This window comes from Pseudopodoces humilis, chromosome 5, assembly GCF_049639895.1.
Source record: "Pseudopodoces humilis isolate 2021_Gansu_Grassland_sample_001 chromosome 5, ASM4963989v1, whole genome shotgun sequence".
NCBI lineage: Eukaryota > Metazoa > Chordata > Aves > Passeriformes > Paridae > Pseudopodoces > Pseudopodoces humilis.
In genome coordinates this window covers 59,788,106-59,809,052 of record NC_142204.1, presented here as the reverse complement: position 1 = coordinate 59,809,052, position 20,947 = coordinate 59,788,106, and the positions used below count along the sequence as shown (strand labels likewise).

The window sequence follows — 20,947 nt, the reverse complement described above, 5'->3', positions numbered from 1 at the left end:
GCCCAGCAAGGCTATGGCTCTGCTGCTACAGTTGGCTTCTCAGCTATGTCTGTAATCAGCTGCCCTTACAAACAAGATGCATGCTTTGCTGAATTTTATCTTGTAGGAAACAAAGAATCTACAGAATTCCAGAGGAGCAAAGCCCGGGCACCATTGTTGCCAATGTAACAGCTGAAGATCCTGATGATGAAGATTCTCCCAGCAGACTTTTCTACAGCATCCAGTCATCTGACAGACATTTTTCCATAAACCCAGGTCAGACAAACAAAAATGTGACTTCTGACATCTGAAAAATAAAAAAAAAAAGAGACTGTCTACTTTGGAGAAATTATTTTTGCCTTAGTTTTAAATAGACTTTATTTTGTGGCTCCTTGTAGCAATAAGGAATGTGCCCAGTCCCTTATTAAGGTAAAATTCTTTGGTCAGCTGACCAAGGCTTGGTAAGGTGTCTTGAAGAAAGTAGACCAAAGGTGACTTCTTGACAAATATTGACTTGTTTCTGGAGGGTCATGGCTCCTTGGGTGGAAGTAAGATTGCTGAATTATTTTCAATCTTTGAGGACTGCAGTGACCTTTCTGGGTCTCTTGAAACAGCTGCAGGTAGTTAGACCATGATGTCTTCCCTCCTGTCTAAAACCCTCTCTAACACTGAGGTGCACAGCAATTCTATACCTCAAGTTCATTTTTCTATTCATGACCCTCCTCGGTCAAGACCATCCAAAAAGGATGGTGACCCTATCTTCTTCATGCCCTCTGGGGTCTGTACATTTTTTCCCCAGGATTTTTTCCTCCAGGGCTGGCATTCAGTGACAGCTTTTCCCCTTGTCTGCTATTGCTTTAGAACTGTTTATCACAGTTGTAAGAAGTGCCACACAGCACAGTGCTGTGGGGGATAAGGATGGTTAAAACTTTGGATTCCCTATACCCTTTGGCGTTGTATTGCCACCTTCCTCCTCAATTGCATTCCAAAATGCAGAGGATGTATTCACTGTTCTTTTAACTCCTTTGTGCTCTGGGAATAGTACTTGTACTGTTCCATAATACTTTTGATAGAGGCAAACAGAAGTGAAAAAACAGTATTAAGTGAGTGGCTGACCAGAGCACTTGGCACAGTCTGTCACAGCTCTGTTGATGTGTGAGTAGATTTGGAGGTGCTGAAGGATGCTTGAATGATAACAGTGGAAAGTGTAGTTGTCTTACTTTCTGGGGAGCAAGGGCAGCACAGGCACATTAGCAGCTCATTGTCCTTGATACTCTGTGAATGTGCTCATTTCTGGCTTGCACTAGAAGCTTGAGAGTAAGAGAAACCTAAATGTTTGACAAACCCACTGCTAAGGCCTCCTAAGGTGTATTTTTCAGCAATGGTATCTAGCCATTTATCTTACCCAGAATGGTCAGAGCCATTTTGTATCACTTTAAAAAAAATAACTAAACCAGCCACAATTTCCACAGAGCAGAAGACTTTTTGTTCTGCTACTTGTCGGTGGAGCTGGCCTACCCTCTTGCACATGCACCATGACAGTTTGTTGCTTTCTCCCATGGTGAATATCTGACTTCTGGCTGCTCTCTGACAGCAACTGGAGTGTTGCAGGTGACCGGGAGAGTTGACCGGGATGTGCTTCCACTGCGGCTCCATCCTAACATTTCACTGATAGTCCGGGTGGAGGATGGCTCCAGCAGTGGCCATGCCAGTGAAATGGAGATCACAATCATTATTGATGATGTCAATGACAACCCACCAGAATGCAATCCTTCTGCCTTCAGGTATGGAGTCTCTTCCTTGCCTTGGTACTGCCTTTCTGCCCCAGACCAGTGAGCAGATTAGGGTACATCCCCAGATCTGCAGCTGGAGTGGACGTTTGTCATTAGCCTGCCCATTGTACAGGGCTGTTGTCCATCACAACACATGAGTCAGATTCTGGGTTGCTTTCTCCATTGTTGCATATTTAGATCTAGGACTTCACTTAAAAAATAAATCAGTGTTTTGGCCTGTGATATATGAAGAGTGCAAAAGGAGAAATATAAGTTGCTCTGACAGGAAATATGTTTGTTTTATACAGGAAAGAAGCAAATGAAAATACAACTCCTGGAACATTTCTTGTTGATCTTAGAAATTACTGTAAAGATATTGATGTTGATCCATCAAACAACCAATTTAGTTTCACTGGATTATCTGGTTTCGGAAGCAATAACTTTGCTCTGGAGTCCACTGTGTCTGGAAGACTTCTGGTCAGTCATTTGTGGCTTTATGTTAGATTACTCCATAGAGAAGTCAATTTATGAAATATTATAAGGGATTTTTCTAATTCATTGTACAAGAAAAAAAAATACTGTAATCCATTTCACAGTAGGTATTATGTGGAGAACAACTGTTTTGACTAGTTGTGAACTAGGTACCCCTAGATAGGATGCTTTCTAAGGATTCCACAGAATTTAGTGAACAGAGACTGTTTTCTTCAGTTTTAAATAAATGTGCTAGATATGATTGAAAAAAAATATTCTTTTTTAGGGAGTGTGAAGCACCAACTTTGATATGGAAAAACAGAGAAATTTGATGCCATTTCTTATCCATTTACTCATGACAGACTGTGGAAGATCCTTGCTATTCAGCATGAAGAATATAAATACTTGAGAAATCTCAGTAACTCAGTAAATGGTCAGAATCTTAAAACCACTCTGAGTGGCAAAATTTCACAAAAAAGTGGTAGGATTTTCACTTCTGTGATTTCACATGTCAAAATATGGATTCTTTTTGCTGACAGCTGCTGGCAGACTTGCATTGGCCAGAACCCCACCAGTTCCTGGACATGTGCAATGGTGGGGTTTTTTTTGCTTTAAAAAGAACCACGGGCAACTACAAAAAAAAAAGGGAAACAACAAAAAATAGGCATTCTGTCTAGCAGACAAGAGTGCTACAGGAGCAATAAAATGATTTTGTATGGTTTACTTTAATTTTGGAACTGAGGTTTCCTTGTCAATAAGAACTGGCCTTAGCTGCCTCATCTGCCAACATAAAAATAATTTTCCTTGCTGCACAGGATATGATTGCTGTCAAGCCTTTGATTGTTGTGTATGTACAATGTAACAAATTATACAAAGTAAGTTCTTCCTCCAGGAATCTCCCTGAAGAGACAACCAGCCTGTGATGCCTGTGTGTTGGTCCTGCTGCCCCAAAGTTTATGAGGGTTCCACAGAAAGATAGAGAGCTCAGAAAATTAGAATTTAAATCTGTGCAAGCCATCATTTAGTAACAACTTGGTTCCTGGACAAACCCTCGTGGCTGGACCTGATACCTTCTTTTTCAATGTCTGCAGCATGAGCTCAAGCTATTACTATTAACAATGGCAATTCCTTGTTGAGCCAAGAAAGGATAGTGTAAATAGCCAGCTCATTACACAAGCTTTGAATTGACTAGGTAAAAGGTCAAGACCTTATAATCCAAATGATAAAATTTCTGCTCTTAAGGGGAAGAAATTTTGTTGGCAGAAGTGTGAGTATGTAGAAAAAGCCTGGAATTCAATCCTGGAATTGACTGTTTGCCTATGTTATTCCTATAGAACTGTTCTATATACCCAAGGGGCAAATCACACTCACAGAATGATGAAAAGAGTAATTGTCATCATGTGTATTCTGACTTCATGTATGGAGGTATAATTATGATTATGTTCCTTTCTATTTAGATCAATGGAACTATTGATTTAGAAAACCCAGCTAATCCAGGCATTGAAGTTTATACATTGACTGTCAGGGTGCAAGATATTGCCCATCCTACCTACTCAAGCAAGTATCCCTTTTACATTTCTTTTGATAGTTTTCTGTGCTGTAACAGCATGGAGAGAAGAATACCATATGTATTTTGAATATATGCATGAGAAAATTTCACAGCCATACTTAACTATGATTTAATCTTCTGTTATATTTCCAGATATCATCTACATTTACATCAGGATAAAGCCAGTGAATGAATTTTTTCCAGTCTTCCGTAATTTATCTTATGTATTTAGTGTTTCAGAAATTACTAAAGGTACAGTAAATAGAACCTAAATGATAGAAATAATGTTGCCATGTTGTTAAGTGCCTTTTCGCTCCAAATGAATTTTCATATATGTAGATGAGGCAAATGGCTCAAAGTTCCAGTTCAACTAGGGTCTCACCATACAACCACCTACTACCCTTAAATAGACTAAACTGGCAAAAACTCCAATTGTACAGATGGCAGCTGAGACACAGACAAATTCAGCAATTGCACAAGAAATCTGGGACAGTGCCAGGAACTGAGCTCAGATGTCTTGTTTTACACTGTCTTTCTGCTCTTGCTAAATTAGCCTTTTGGAGAGACTATGGTGCACAGAAACCTTTACAGACTGACACAGACAAGTGAGGACTCCCTTGGCCCAACTACAGAGCACTTCTGCTGAGGTTCTTGAGAGACTCCTGTGTTTTGGTATTTACTGCTAGCAACCCATGCACAGGGGAGCCATAGCACACCATAGGGAAATAGTGCTTATCCCACCATTGCTTTAATTTTTAGTTAAAACTAAACCAAATCTTTAGCTCAGTTTCATCTGCACCTTCTGTTACTTTAAATGTGAATGAAATATGGATTTTCTGTCTCTCAGTTGGATCTAGCATTGGAAGACTGCATGCCACAGACAAGGACTGTCCACCCAGTGTCATCACTTACTCCATTGTAGCTGCAACTGGCACCAGGGATTACACAAATATCTTCTGGATCAGCCCAACAAAAGGAGATGTGAGGATTTTAGCTAGATTAGACTATGAAACAACTCAGAAACATATTTTCATAGTGCAGGCCTCAGACCAAGAGAAGTCTACAACAGCATCAGTGAGTAAACCCACTCTACTACTTCGCCTTTACCTACATCTTTCTCTCTTCTTCCTAGCAAGAATAATAAGACATTGGGCAAAACACTTTGATCTGTAAAAGGCAGGTTCAACCCTGCCAGTAATATATTACTCAGATGAAAGAGGTGTTGTTCACTCAGTGTTGGTTTATTTCTCGCAAAAAGGATAAAATAATATTTTAATGTTTTTAACTGTGATGTTTGTTTCTCAGACTTTTTTTTTTCTTATTTTACCTGGACAGTGAAATTATTTTCTGCACCCTAAGCAATTTAAGTTATTCTTTATGGCTATAGAGGTACTAGAAAACAGAAAAAGGACAGGATCATGAGGCCAGGTAACACAATCTAATTGTAGCCATGCTTCGTGGCAAATTTTTTCTAGAGTCTGTGTGGTGTCCCTTGGCCCTCAAACATACTTTTGAATTTGTTTGTGATTTTTTTCCCTGAAAAGTGTTTGAAGTAGTGTGAGAATTGTGTTGCAGCGTATCAGAGTTGTGTTTTCATGGAGTGGTAGAGAGAGGATGTGGATGGGAGGAGGGCTTGGGCAGCCTCTTGGTTTAGTGTCAGAGGGCCAGTAGCTGTGTCCACTTGGCCTGCTGGAGTTGTGCCCTTGCCCTGATCTCCTTTTTTTCCTGATGGTGTTATCTAGCAAGAGCCAAGACCATGACAGGTACCACGAAAACCTTTAACAGAAGGGTTGAGCTTAGGTTTTCTGCCCAGACCTACTTTATTCAGAAAAAAAGTATAGATGCTATATCCACAAAGGTATTTTATAGTAACTTCTTTCAAATCCCAGTGTCCTTCACAGACAGGCTCCTTTTGATTTCACATTTTGTCCCTCATGACTCCTTTACATTTGATTTTTACGCATGTCTTGGGGGTAACACAGGTACTAGGCTCGCTTTTCATTCCAGCCAAGCACCACCCCTAGAGTTGCTACCTAGGAGTCATTTAATCTCTTCATCATCTACAATGTTTCAAGGTGAAAATTAATGACAATTTAGCATCAGAAGCTTTTAACAATGTCAAGTTTATCTGTTGCCTGACTAACAGACATTAGAAGAAAGAACTTTGGGAAGGGAAAGCTTTTTCTTTTAACTAGCTAATCCCGGATGATATCAAACACATCTGGTGCTACTCAGGGTGCTCCTATCTATGCAAGAGGCCATTACCAGCATTTCTCGCTCACTGGGAAGAGTCTATAAACACTCTTGCTTCCATGGAACACACTCTAAATGGTTATTAAATATGCTAAGAGGCCTAAGTAATGATTGTGAAGCAAGTTGAGAGTTTTGGAAGGGAGTTTAATGATTATGTGGTACTATTATTATTTCTCATTTTAACTATAACACAAGTCAGGTTGTTCAAACAGACATGTCATCTTGAAAACCCTTCACTTATGGAAGATGGCTCAGGTTACAGAACTTGTTTCCAGAAGAATGCTGATCACAAGAATTGAAGGACAGATGACCACAGACATTTTCTGGTGGGAGCTAGGTTAGAAAGGGACTTCAGTGCTTTTCAATGGTTGTTGATCTAAAGAACAGAATGGACAAAACCAAACAGTTTCTGAAATGAAAAGAAAATCTGTCCCAGTACATTGAAGCAGCTTCAGCTTGATATTGCTCTTTTCTTCCAGGTAACCGTGAATGTTTTGGAAGTAAATGATGAAGAACCAGTTTGTTCACCCAATTTCTTCTCACTTCAAATCCCAGTCAATTTAGCTGTTGGGACCAATATTAATGGCTTCAGGATTGAATGCCAAGATCGTGATTCTGATCCCAGGTCTTTCCGTTACTTCATTAATGAAGGTACTGTGGGCGAGCTGGAAACAGTGAAAAAAAATAGTGAATGCTGATAGTTCACTTACATTTATAAACAAAAATCTAACATAGTTTGTGTGCTACTTTTCTGATGTGCTAGCTGTGATCCACAACTCTGCATATCATTACGTTGATCCTCTGTCCACAAGATGGCTACTGGTGCTACTGGTACTGGCAGCTAGAACCACCCCCTTGCAAGGCTGGATTGCCTGCCATTTTAATCAATAGGTTATTAATTACACATTGAATATAACTTCAGAAGGATGAGCTGGAATGGTGTGCAGTGTCAAATTTCCCTTCCAATTACAGCTGACTAAATCTTGAGAAATGATGGAAAGCTTTGTGTATCTCATCATCACATAGATGCTGGTGCACTGTTCAAAACAACTGCTGGAACCTGCTTGTCGTAGGTCCATGCTGTATGCAATGAACCCTCATTTTTAAGATCCTTCTTTGACCCTCATGATCAGCTGCATCCACTTGGAGAACTGCAGTAGTATGGGATGACACTCAGCTTTACAAAAATTGAAGCACACTCCCTTGGGGAAATTCCTTCTGCTGAGGTGACTGCTGTGAAGGAGGGAGCAGATTGTTCAAGTGCTAGCAAAAAGTTGTGAACATCAAAAGAGAGAATCTCTGTCCTGCTGTAGTCCCTTGATGCCACAGAAGGAGCTCTGCAGACATGGTATTAACATGTGAATCTGTATAACGGCTGTGTTAGTAAATCTCTGACCACAGGCCCAGTCCTGGTGCTACAGACCTGGGCTGTGTTGTGCATTGGCCTCTTAGCCACAGAGCAGTTCATGGCCCTTTTTGTGCTATAAAACAGCATGGCCTTCAAGGACATGTCAACTCCATCTCTGTGGGGCCACAAGAGCAAAACCAAAGCATATTTGGTGCCTTTTCAAGGCTCTGATTTCCTGTATATGTGGTCTGTCCAGATCCTAGCTGCTGGGGCTGGTCTCCCTGCAGCTGGGGCCATGAGCAGCTCTCCAGCTGTCGCTCTATTGGGAACAGCGAAAAGAACGACACAGACTCTCTCGTGGAATCGAACAGGAGAATTCTCTCCGGTTTATTGCCTCAGGTCTTTTTTATAGACCAATTCATGAAAACTACAGAAAAGAAAACTCTTATTGGTTAGTAAACTAACACATCACCATCATTGGTCAGTGGGGTTCACCACCCCTCGACTTTCTCTTGCAAGAAAACAAGGAACAGAAAAACAGCACCTGCAAGGCTTTCTCTATCTCTGAGGATTGTTTTAATTCCTCCCCATGATTTCCCAGGCCACTTTCTCAGGCAAGACTGAGAAAGCTATGTGGCCTGCTACTTCACAGGAACTATGCTGCCTGCTTTAGAATTAGCATCCATATCCAGCTACAATGGACAGAAAGCAAGGGGTGGGGAGCCAGCATTTCTGAACTCTCCTCCCTGCCCCATGATGTTGACAGAGCACTGGAGGCAATGAATGTCACAAGTCTAACTGTCTTTGAAGGCCACTGCCTCAGGCAGATGGAGAAGCCGTGAAGAGGGGCTGGAGCAACACTCCAGGGACGCCCCAGTAGCAGAATGAGCCCTGCCACAATGAAGGATCCTCACCCCAGCAGGGTGTTGTTGGGTGCTCCCCAGGTTCTAAGTCCAGGTCATTCAGGTCACCTATGCTCTTGTGTGCCCTATGGCTCTGAAGTGTTCCCACAGCATCCACTCTGCTATGTCCCCATATAAGGTCTTATTCTAGATTGCAATGCTTTTATGACTGTATTGTTTTAAATTATTTTATATGGTACAAGGAAGATCAAGGAGCCCTTCTTGTCATTGACATTTCACCACACCTCACCACTTGTTATACACATTTACTTTAATATGGGATTAAAGTAATTTTTTTTGCATTTTGGTGTTACCTTTTTGCAGGCAATGAAAATAGACATTTCATCTTTTCACCAAGTGCTGGCTCCAACACATCCCGTCTGATTCTTGCATCAAGGTTTGACTATGAGAGTGGACTTGATACAAACTGGATTTACAGTCTGAATGTCCACATAACAGATGACAATTTAGTATCTGCCAGGGACAAAACTACACACTTAATTAAAACTGGAACGGTGACTTTAAGCATCAGAGTTATCCCAAACCCCACTACTGCCACAACCACTACAGTAAGTTCACTAAAACTTATGTCCAGTTCTGCATTTCTTTTATGGAGTAATCTCCACAGGAGTAAATACCTATGCAAAAAGAAAGCAAAAACCTAGAGTGCATCTAGTCCTGGGAGGTTCTGAGCCCTGCACTCTTATGATGAAGCCAGAGGTGGTGGATGTGCTCAGTATCATGAAGGATTAGTCCCAGGTACAGAGTCATAACACGTGTTTTGTATTTCTAAAACAAAAAGGGCATGAAGCCAAAGGACTGGGCATGCTGCCATTACCATGCAACTGGAAAGTTAAAGATTTTGGCAGCTTTATTAATAAGGAAAGAGCAGGGATTAACCTTTGCCTGGAACCTTAAAATTACCTCATGCATTTTGCACTACCTCTTTTTTTATTCATAACTATTCACCCTCCCAGCTGCCTCACAGTTTTGTGTACTTCTTTATCATTGGAGCACATTAATCTGTGGCTATCAAAGTTGAAACAGACAACAACAACAAGTCCTCATGTCTTAAAAGGGTCTCTTTTCCAGACCTGAGGTCACTGTCATGTAAAACTTGGAGCAGCATGTCAGGAACTGAAGCAGTTTTGCACAGCCTCAGTGTGCTGCTGAAGTTTCAGCAGGTTTCAGACAGCAAATCCAGAGGGCTGGGATGGGTCTTTCCTGAACTCCATGCCCATGTGATGGTCCATAGCTGAGCTGAGGAAGCCTGCACAACTTTTGGCAGCCCAGGTGGGATCTAACATTGCACAGCCTGTGGAGCTGTGGGCCTGTGTCCAGGCAGTACTGTTCACTTCTCTGCACAACCATCCCAGTTGAGTTCTGTCTTACCAGTTTAATTTTGAAGCTGTTTTCCATTAGGCTAGTGCAGGATGTGCAGAGAACTTGCTTTTGTCTTGCCTGTAGATGTGACACAACCTGAGGGTACGGATCACTCTGTCCCTATCCTTGTACCTGTCATCCCTTCATGCCTTACTGCACCATCTTCCATCATCCACAGTCCATCCATTCCCTGCCTGCCTGCAGTAGGCATTACCCTTTGCTCTTTGGCATTCAGGAATGAAAATGAGTATCCAAGAGAAGTGGTGAAAGAGGCCTTTGCCCTAACATGGTCTAGATCTTCTAGAGGCTCCTGCTAACTGAGCCAGAATCAAAGGATCCTGCAAACAGCACATACAAGTCTAGTTGCTTTGCTGTGAAAATGCTTAGATCCAAATTTTCAGACTGATTAATAACCCTGTTCTTATCTAATGCTCTTTTGGGAGCAAATCTTGATGTGGAAATGAAAAGTTAAGCTGAATAAACTTATTCTGTATTTCTTTCCTGTGCTTTACCACAAATACAAGCAGTCTCAACCGCATACCACAACATTAAATGTGTCTCCCCAGAGATATCAGCCTTCCACTTTCAGGCTGTTTTCCAGAAGAACACTTCCATTACAGAAGGTTCTCCCATCACTATTCTTTACATGTGTTCAGTGCAGCAACTTGATGAGTCAGAAACTGGAAAGCTGGTAGTGTAGAAAAGAAGCCCCATCACAAAAAGTAACTTGTGACTTCAGTGCAGGTGAAGATAAAGTGGTGGTGGTGATATTGAGATGATTTGAGCCTTTCTCTAAGGCTTGAATGTATCTTTTTTTGACAAGACTAAGTAGATTATTTTAAAATTATCCTTAAACTGGAAAGAAATAGATACCCTGCTCAATTTCATACTCAGTGTGATTACAAATGCCTTACAGAAAATTAAATAAAAACTTCAGTAGATGATCAAAACTAATAGTATCACACTAGGTAATGAACCACGTAGAGTAAATGAGTAATTTCTGAAATGTGTGAGGATAGTTTCATGATGGGACCTTAATGAATGAGCTGCTAGCACCAAGTGATGTGCCAGCTCAGATATGTGTCTCCTGACACTCAGGAAGATGTGGGAGATTGCAACTGCTCAGGAAGTGTGGTTTTTCCTTCTGGAACAAGTTACTGGGTAAAAAAGGAGTTCCACTTCTTTTTATACAGTAATCCAGTTCCTTAGGGTTCAACTCCTCTTACAAAGCAGGCTGAATGATCACTGCAGTGAAGATGACCCACTTCCAGTTTTGCCTTTGGTAACAAGAAAACATTATCTCAGTAATGGCAGTATTCCCTGAACTTGCCCGCCCTCCAACAGCGTGCTTACAGCCTCTCAGGCAACCTGAGGGTTTTAAACTCCACCACGACATGCTTGTTTTAATATAAGATATTGAAACGTGATCTGGAACCTCCCCTTTTCCTTGTGGGTGGGCTCCATTTCACCTGCCTTTGGTTGCCCCAGGAGCTCGCTGGTTCATCCCAGGCATCTGAGCTGCCTTGGCAGTCAGCAGGCAGGCACATGGGATGAATCACTGTCTCCCTCCTCCTCCCTCCATCATCTGCAGAGCCCCGGGGCAAGCTCGGGCTGGGTGCCTCGGTGCAGAAGTTCAGCCAGTGAAAGGTGATGTTGCTGTCAGTACGCAGCCTTGAGGAACTCTTCCCGTCTTCTTTTAAAAGCCTGGCTTCACTGTTGTGACGAAAAGGGAGAACCTCTACTCTCGGTCGGCGTGGTACGTGCCATTCGTCATCACCCTCGGCGCCTTGCTGCTGCTCGGGCTGCTGGGCTCCCTGGGGCTCCGCAGCCGCTGTGCCCCGGCGCGGAAGGGCCGCCGCACCCCGCGGTGAGTCCCCGGCACCGGGACAGGGCCAGCAGCGCAGTGACAGAGGTGGCTCAGGCCTTTCTGCCGCCCTCATATCGCTGCTTTACATCTTTCATAGCGGTACGCCCTGTACTGTAGGAAATGCTAATAGCAGGTACAGCGGTATTGGGTGTTAATGGTATGAACGCAAGGAAATGCGTCCACGGCATTTTTTTCCCATGGGTTTAATAATATTAACATTAGCAGAAGGTAGGAGTGGAATTAGCAATTATAATCTCTAAAGGCAGCTATGTTCATGAGGCTCAGTCAGAGCCTGGGTCAGATCACAAATATTTTGGTCTGTATTTGACCCCCACTCCAAGGGAGCTCCCATCTAGGTAGTTACTGGATGCATTTTCCTCCCTCTCAGCTACAGATCCCGGCGTCCTTTGCAAATATTGGTGCTCATGCCAAATTCATTGTTCTGGCAAAACTTCTGCAGATTTCCTGGAGTTTTACCAAGCCAGTTACAAGGCTCTGGCCCATAAAGCTTACCTCTAAGTGTTCGTGCTTGGCAAAAGGCATGGAAGCACCTGGGACCAGCTCCGAGTCATTGTGGGAAGTGCAGAGATCCCTGCTGGCTGCCTTTTCAGTGGGCTGGAGCCAGGCTGCCTCTAAATTCACTTTGTACTTCACAAAACAAAGATAAGCAGTCCTTTAAGTGGCTGGGATTACAAAAAAAAAAAAAAAAAAGGGATTTCTACAAGTATTCTCAGGATTTGGACATCAATTTAGAAGTTCCATTAAATGTAAAGAACTACTATGTCACCGTGACTATAATCAAATAGTGTGAGCAAGGCATTAACAGCTTGTGATAAAAATGACAAATGAATCTAAGATACTGCTATTATTTATTAATTGGGCAAATGATTTATTGGCAGCTGGGGTCTCCCATTAAAAAGCAATTTCTATATTTTCAAAAACATTTATAACCATTCAAATATTTTAAAAGGTATTCTTTGAGCACATCAGATCAAAAAAAATTGACCTTCCTCCAAGGATGGGACAAAATGACAATATCTGAAAATGCATTTTTTCAGATTATATAAATCCATTATGCTATCATCAATAAGACTTTATTATTTTAAGAACATTCCTTCTTGAAGAAGTCTTAGGGTTTTCTTGTTTGAGAGCAGCATTAAATGATATGATATGATAAATTAAATGGCTTTCTGTGAAAACCAAATAAATCAAGCAAATCTCAGAACACATCCTTCTTGCCAAGTGAAAGAGAATAAAAACAATGATTTTTTTTTATGTAGGGAAAACCATGACATTTGTTAACTACGCTCTTAATCTTCTTTTCATTACAGGATAAATGCTCCAGGTGTGTAGCTCTTTTCTATATTTTAATGCTTCAAAGCAAGACCTTGTTTATGATTCCATGTAAAATATGTAAATTAATTTCTAGATATAAATTTGACACAGTAGAAGGGTACTGAGATTAGATAATCTTAGCCAGTTGTGGAAGGCCTGACAAAGTGATTTCATGGCCTTTTTAGTCTTCAAATCTATTAACTATTAGGTAAAACACAAATTCAGAGTAGTCTGGTATTCTGGCATGGATGCCAAGAACAACTGCATTTTTCACACACAATTTATGTGCTATCTTTCTAAAAACAATCCCAGCCATCTATAGCACCTTCAAGAGAGATCATTGTTCTCTGATCACTTCATTTGCTCTCTTGACACCATTACTTCACATAAATAAAGATTTATTTTGAAGTATTAGTGCTTTTAAAGGGGTTTGTATAACTTCACAGGGAGATAAATCACACATGGAAAAGCATGATTTTTTAAGCACACTTTTTCTTTTTAGTCCTACTGCATTTCTGCTAAAAAGCATTGCTCATATGGGCTTAGTTGGACCCTGCTTTTGTAATTCTACTTTCCTCAGTCAGTGTCTCCAACTGGAAAAAACACAGGACTAACAAACCCCACAAAATTAGCTGTTCTCTTGGTTGCCCAGTTTGAGACATTTCAGTGTTGGCTGGTTTCCAAAAAGGGAAAGCTTTTTGCTTTCTGAAAAACTGGTTCCCAAATGCTGGGCAGCAAAGTCCAGACACAACAGGTTTCCCATCACTGCTCAGGTTGAGATCCACCTGCAGCACTTCAGAGTTTTGCACACCTGGCTGCAAAGCACATTTGTGGCCAGGCACAATTCTCCAAAGAAAGGCCATTAAACAAATTGGCAAGGAGTGAGCAAGAAGAGCCCTCATAGCAGCTAGTTAGGTATCATCCACAAATCCATGCTGTCGAGATGCCCATGGCACTGCTGTTGTATTTGTTTGCATGTGGGATGAGTTAATAGTGTGGTAAATTTGCACACAACCAAACTGTTCTTCAGTCTGAATTTTGCTTGACTGAAAATGCAGCTTTTCCATGTTTTGTCTCCAAGCTGATATTTGACACATGCTTTGCAACCACAAATATTCATGTAAAACAATAATCTGCATTTCTGGTTCAGTTATTCTCAAAGGTGAATTCTTGTATTTGCTCATATTATTTAGAAAGGGAAGCTTGTTTGATAACCACTGCTATTCATTACTGAGTTTTCAAGACTAGTCTTTTGATTAGTCACTGGCAACTGTGGATTCTCACTCAGCTTTTGAAAAGAAATAAGACTCATTTAAGATGTCTCAGCTTTTGAGTAGAAAGAATGTCTATTTCTTTGAGAAAGTATTAACTTTAGTATCTACAGTCACTATCAGAGAATTCTGATTATTAACAGTGTGCATTTTCTTTTCTGTAGAAAAGAAGAAGCCTAAGAAAGAAGTGGTTGTAGTAAGTACTGCTGGCCTCAGAGGAAAGGCGTTTTGCCAGCCCCATCATGCGATACCATCATTGGACCCTTTTTATGAATGGTGTCTGTTTTGCAAAGAGAATATGAAAATGATAGGAAAGGAAAAAATGATTGTCCTCAAGTGCAAATCACTTCGTTGTCCCATCTGGTCTCTGTGTTTGGAAGCAGCATGGGGTGTGAGGGGTGGTCACTTGCACTGGGGCCCCTTTGCTTCCAAGTGCCAAAATGCTGTACTTGGGAGGTCAGACAGGCTGTGCCCACAATGACAGGGACACTCTGCAGAGTTGCAGAGGTGGGATGACAAGTGCCCCAGCTTCACTGATGGCAGCAGTGCATTGCTGAGACACCACTGACCTGTGGAACCAACTCTGACCCACCAGGGTGCAACCAGTTAAGGTATGCCAGCTGTATGGAGTTTGGCCATGATAAGCTGTTTGCAGCAAAATGTAATTTTGTTGAGATGTTTCTTAGCTCCTGGATCTCAGGGCTCCTTCCTTTTCATAGATATGTTTGCATAAAGGCTGCATAATTGCATAAATAGACATAGTGCTCTCAGGCCTGTGGTATGGTTCCTGGAGTGGTTCTCTGCAGGTCCAGGAGCTGGACTTCGATGACACTTGTGTGTCCCTTCCAGCTCAGGAGATTCTGTGAATCTGTGCAAGGCACTTTGATCAGTGAACTCGCTCTCCCCAGATTTTTCAGAGAGGGGATTCCCAAGCTACTCTGGGTGGAGGAGACCCTTTTGTGGTTACACACATGGAGGCATTTAGCATGTCAGAACTTATTAATTCTCCTTTAAATATTTATTGATGAAACCCTACACCACAAATGGTTCTTGTTGCCAGTTCAGATTAAACCCAGCCTAAAGGAATGCAATATACAGGTCACACAAATCCACCTCCATCCATGTAGGTCACCATTTCCAAGTCACTGCTCCTCCTTCTGACTTAACTAATTCATAGGTATCATTTCACATTTTGTGTTTCTTCACAGACAATGACAAAGCTAAACACCATCTTTGATGGAGAAGCCAGAGACCCAGGTAATAAAAAGCAATTATCAGAGGACATGAATACTAGGCTGTAACCAAACTGGATTAGTTGATTTAAATATGGTTTAACATTGGCTTTTCATATGTCCAGTTTGCTATTTCCAAGGAGAATGGGAGCTGTATCTCAAATGAAAATCAAGACAGTACTTCAGTAACATCTGTAATAGTAGAATTTACTTACAGCCCTTGAAAGCACAAATCTGATGGTCATGCTGTTCACTACTCTGCTAAACTGGAATGTATGGATGTGGTATAGGAAGGTGGGAGGGGAGGAGGAATTTGCTGCAAGTCTCCTGCCCTGGTGCTGTCATAGCTACATGGTCTCACCAATCTCATGTCTGGGAAATGGCCAGGAGATTAATGTCACTGCAGAAGTGCTGCCTTCGCCTCCTAAACCTCTCCCTGGATGCAGGGTGGGTGGGTGAGTTGCTGGCTCCTGCACAAACCTCCTCCCTTACAGCAGTGGTGCATTGCTGCTGTTTATTCAAGGCTCAAGCATTGCTTGTAGGGGAGAAAAGGGAAAGCCATCAGCTGGTGACAGCTACTATGTCACCAGGCTCCAGCTCTGCAAACTCTGGGCATATTTGATAAACCAGCCGGGAAAAGTGAAAATGAGGAGAAAGCTACAAACCTCAGGATGAACTGGGGAGTTCATCCAGCTTCCCAGATGACAGCCACTGCTCTGCAGCAGGGCTCATTACAGGAAAAATATTGTTGTTTTCCTGAGGGTTGATCTGGCTTACCTCATTCCCTTGAAACACAGCCCCTGCCTGAGCCCCTTACTTTGATGCTTGGCCTGGAATCAGGATGCCCAGCCCTGTACCTAATGGCTGAGGGCCCCGGCACAGAGAGGGGGGGGGCTGGTAAAATGTGACAATCAGATAAAATAGGTTTTTAACAGATAGATCTGAAAATAGGTCTGAAACAATAGGTCTAGAAATCATCCAGAAGAAGGCTTGTTTCAAGGCTTGGATTCATCTGGCCTATTTCCACCCAAGTGCCTGTGACTTGTGTTTCTTATTAGCTGGCTCAGAGTGGTTGGATGCCTTGGGCTAATGGGAAACTCTAGGCATAGAGACTTCAGTACAATTTGGGCAAACAAGTGGGACCCTACTGTGCAATTAAACCCATCCACAAGCCTACTCAAGGCCAGTTTCATCCAGGTCCAAGCTCACCTGCTATTTATAAAGAGATCTGGAAGAATGGGCTCCAAAGTCCCTGCTTTTTTCCCCTGTGTAACTGCATTTCTAATATATTAAACATGAATAGTCTCTAGGCTGCTGAAAGAGCTGCTTTCCAGTGTTCTTGCAGGGCTGCTGGGGCTGTGTTTCTCAACCAACCTAAACATACGGGACTTAAGGATGTCTGAGCTCATTCAAAGAGCCATCCAGAGCCGTAGCATTTGTGTCATGCCTGACACAAACACTAAGCTCTAACACAGCTCTGTGGTGACAGCAGGGAAATGTGTGCTCCCCATTTCTTCCTTCTCTTCCCCACAGCTTGATGCAAACCCTAAGGGTTCAAAGGTTTCTGGTTTGGAAATGAGATTTAATAATTCCTGGGACATCATCTGTTGAGTATGATTAGGAGGGATGGTCAGAGCCTGTTTCCTGACCTGGGCCACTTTAATATGCCCGCCTTATAAGCCGTCAGAAAAAATAACATGTAAAGAGATCCAGTTTCATCTTGAGTTGCTCAAATTGTGTTAATGTGTCACAAACGATTAATCATGATACAAACTGCAACATTTAGTAACACATAACCACTGTTTCTTTCCAAGTCTTAATGGTCTTTTGTTTGTCTCTTATTGCTAATGTTTAATTACAGAAAGTGTCATTATAGCTTCTGATTCTCTGTTTAGCAACATACACTGAGTTAGACTGTGATCACAGTGGACACATGGTAATTTTTAGACTTATCTCTTGGTAGCAGTGAACTGAAGGACAGGATATTTGCTTTTAATGTACAAGTGGAAGTTACCAATGAAACCTGAATAGAGATAGAAATCTTTCTGACAAGGGAAGGTAGCCATGTGTGCTAAACAACACGCATTTGACAATATTTTATATATATGAGAGAATCATGTACTTGTATGAAACACACAGTACTTCACTCTGTTAATGGCAAAGTGGAAGAAAGCATCTGGAAGAAAGCATTTTACACAAAAGGAGAAGGAACTCACACAGCCAAAACTCATTGGATCTCCAAATTCTGGGTCAGTCCAGGTGAGCTGACATGGCCTGGAAGGTGTATGTAGCATATTGTGCCTCTGAGAAGGTTTTGCTACCTCTGGTAGGAAACTCTACACGACAAAATAGGCACAGACTATACCATGGTCTTGCTTAGTATGGTTAAAGACAGAAGTTTTGTCCATTCAACTATGGATGTGTTTGTTACACTGCCCAAGTTAATCCCTGGTAGCTGGAATTTGGATAGAGTTATAGGGTGATAAGAAAGTTATTTCTTTTGGAATAGGAATGTTTTAAATATCCTTGTTCTCTTAACTGTGAAGACAATTCTTATAGTGGCAGAACAGCCAACATCTCTGAGTGGCTGTTGCAATGCCCAGGTCCCCACAGAAATGAGGCCTTCCTGCTCTGGGCCACCTCCCCAGCTCAGCTGAATTCCAAGTGCTTCTTGTTTCTCATTCCAATCCCATGCTGAGAACTGTCATGTCTTAATCTGCTAAAGCAAGAATTATTTTAATCTGTTGTCTTTTTGTTCTTGCAAGTTACTGGCAGAATGTACGAGTTCAGTACACAGTCGGGGGCCCGGAGATGGAAGAAGAGCAATGAGCCCCTTCAGCCAGTGCTGGCTATGCAGGTAACTTCCAGTGCCACAGAAAAGAGAGGCCTAGGGGTGGATACAGCAGAGGCACCAAGTGAAAAAGAACCTTCAGAGAAGAGGAAAGAGCTGACTGCAGCAACAAAACCAGCTTCCAAGCCCTCAGCAGGGCAATCAGAAACACCAGGCCAATCTGGGCTGAGATTGCAAAGGAAGAAACAGGAGTCTGAGGATGGGGAGTTATCCTCACCAGCCCCTTACGGCAGGAACTGACCTCCTCTCCCAAAATGACCTCTGCTTTGTTATTAAGCCAGAGAGCATGAGACTCCAAGGCTTCTCCCAACTGACCCTTGATCTGAACAGCCAAAGAATCAGACGTGATTTTTCTGTCTCTCTTGGCTGTAAAACAAAAGGTGGCTATAAGGTTTGTAAACCAGACACAAAGGCAGGATTAGTCTGAATGTACCTTTGGCAGGTGCATGTAAGAGCAGGAGAAAAGAGGAAAGAAAGCAGAGTCATGGACAGAAGCATTCAGTGCCCATTGCCTCCTACAGACTCTGGTAGTTTGCCCCTAGAAAAGTCTGCACCTCTGGCAGGCATGGTCACATCCTCTGATTGCTTTTGGGAATGGCAGCATACACAGATGTGTTTTCTCAACAATAAATGGGGTCTCCTGTCCCTGCTGAGTAACTGAATGAGTGAAAAGCACACCAGGGTAGAAATGTTTGCTGGTAAAAGTTAAAAATATTTTATTTTCATTCAGTATTTCATTTCAACCCTTCCTTGCCCTCCCATCTTGCTGTAGAAAAGACCATGGCTTGAAAGCAGTTCTGGAGTAGAGAAAACCCAAAGCTTCTTGTGGTATCTCAGGCTGTCAACACTTTCAGCTTATTTATCTTTTGTAACACTAAGAGCATTCAATATCTTCACCTTTGGTATTTCCTCTGGCACATTTAGTGCTTTACAGAATCAAGTGGAATATACTCAAAAGAATAATGACAGTAAACACATGGGTTGAAATAATCTTTTCTGAGAGTGAGCGTGTATAATGTAAGTGCTATCTAAAAACCTGATATAAAACAAACTCAACAAGATTTTATAAAATTATTTTAATCTGAAGAAAAATAATTATAAATGATGACTTTATACTCTATGTCTTGGTTTATTTACTTTCCTGATTGCAAAGTTTTCTGACAGCAAGGGACTGATATCAGGTGGCAGAAGAAAATTCTGATTTAAGTTGAGCAGGGGCAGTCAATGAACATTTTATTCAGTCTCTCACATACACCGTTTTTGTCACACAACAAAGGATCTGGATGGAGAAATCCACAGGAATTTCTCCAAGGATCCTACACTTCACAAAAGCACCTGTCATGGTGCTGTAACTCTTTTCTGTGCTCCAGAGAAGTGGCTCGGCTCGGGAGCAACTTCCCTGACAAATACAAATCATCTTCAGCCAAATGCCACTTCATTGCACAATCAGGACCCCAGTGTGTAATGAACACCACAATAATACAGACAGGAAAGAGTGATTTATACTCTCTGAGAACGTTATCACTTTACTGTGTCCATGGCAGTTGTCATAACATTGTTTGATCTTCTGGCACCAACAGGGGCACCACACATTCAGTGCTCCAACCCACCATTGTTTGTATTTTTTAGCTGTAAATACAGCACATTCAATTTATATCCAGGTGAGTTTCCAACCATAAAGAAACTGCAGTTTCTCAGCAGATCCTCCTAGCACTCTGACACCAAACTACCCATAGGCACACCTGGCACCTCCAGACATTAAATTTTCTTACCTGAAGAAGTTAACTGCATTACTTTCATGACAGGAAAACACACAGGCTTTTTGTATTGACTTTCCTGGGCATTTCTCTGGGACAGCTGCTTTGCTTCCTTGATGATTCTCATTCTACTTCAGTGATTAAGAGATGAATAATTTTTTTTTTTGAGGAAAGGGATAAACAGGCTGTTGTTTCATCCAGGAAACTGGAAAAGATGCAGATAAATACTCGTCTTTATTTACTACTGTTCCTGCTGCTGAACTGCACAAACTTATTTCCTTCCTTCTTAGGCAAAAAGCCCTAACAGCAGCATAACCTGGTATCACAGTGGGCTCTGAGCTCCATGTACACAAACACAGTGTCATGGCACTGCTGGTGCCATGCTCTCCCACAGCTGGGCAACAGCTGGGTGAAAACCAACTGCTCTTGTCATGGTGCTCTCATACTCCTGTCTCAGAAAAAATGACAGCTGAGCAAAGAGGAACCATGGATATAAGAGATGCCAGATCCAAGCACTAACACTGCCTGGAATGCCTGCACCCAGTTGAGGTGGGTTTAGCTGGTGTACTCAGCATCTGGGGCGGGGGTGGGGGGGAGACAGGTTTAAGCAAGGTAAAGTATCCTGTGAGTCCCACGCAACTCTCTGCATGAGGAAACAAGTGTGCTGACCATAAAGCACAGCTTCACCCTTCCTTACACTGTTGCTTCCATATGTGAAATTCTGATCTCCTGTTCTAACTCATTCTTCATCTTGATCTTTCCTATAAAATCTTATTTTGGACATGCAGAGGATTACTTCCCTTGCTTAGGAGTCACAAAATCAAGGAATAACAAGGTTTTATATGAACTTTATGCTAAAGCAGCACCATTTTCTTATCAGCTGCACCTACTACTATTGGTGTTCCTCTCTGTGAAGGAACCAAGAATGAATTCTTGGTCTCATTGAGCCAAAGCACATCCATTCATGTCTCTGGCTT

At 42.0% G+C, this 20,947-nt stretch overlaps 1 protein-coding gene across 1 annotated transcript in view; it reads left to right on the top strand.

Annotated features, from left to right (window-relative positions):
* Nucleotides 1–18,453, top strand: part of CDHR3 (cadherin related family member 3) — a 57,220-nt gene extending 38,767 nt beyond the window's left edge. Inside the window, exons 8-20 of the mRNA XM_005526075.2 lie at nucleotides 107–255; nucleotides 1,574–1,763; nucleotides 2,060–2,228; nucleotides 3,680–3,779; nucleotides 3,925–4,023; nucleotides 4,619–4,845; nucleotides 6,504–6,675; nucleotides 8,599–8,843; nucleotides 11,361–11,524; nucleotides 12,856–12,869; nucleotides 14,295–14,326; nucleotides 15,339–15,387; nucleotides 18,128–18,453. Coding sequence (XP_005526132.2) covers nucleotides 107–255; nucleotides 1,574–1,763; nucleotides 2,060–2,228; nucleotides 3,680–3,779; nucleotides 3,925–4,023; nucleotides 4,619–4,845; nucleotides 6,504–6,675; nucleotides 8,599–8,843; nucleotides 11,361–11,524; nucleotides 12,856–12,869; nucleotides 14,295–14,326; nucleotides 15,339–15,387; nucleotides 18,128–18,453 — 1,936 coding nt within the window. The remainder of the gene's footprint in view (nucleotides 1–106; nucleotides 256–1,573; nucleotides 1,764–2,059; nucleotides 2,229–3,679; nucleotides 3,780–3,924; nucleotides 4,024–4,618; nucleotides 4,846–6,503; nucleotides 6,676–8,598; nucleotides 8,844–11,360; nucleotides 11,525–12,855; nucleotides 12,870–14,294; nucleotides 14,327–15,338; nucleotides 15,388–18,127) is intronic.
* Nucleotides 18,454–20,947: the final 2,494 nt, after the last annotated feature.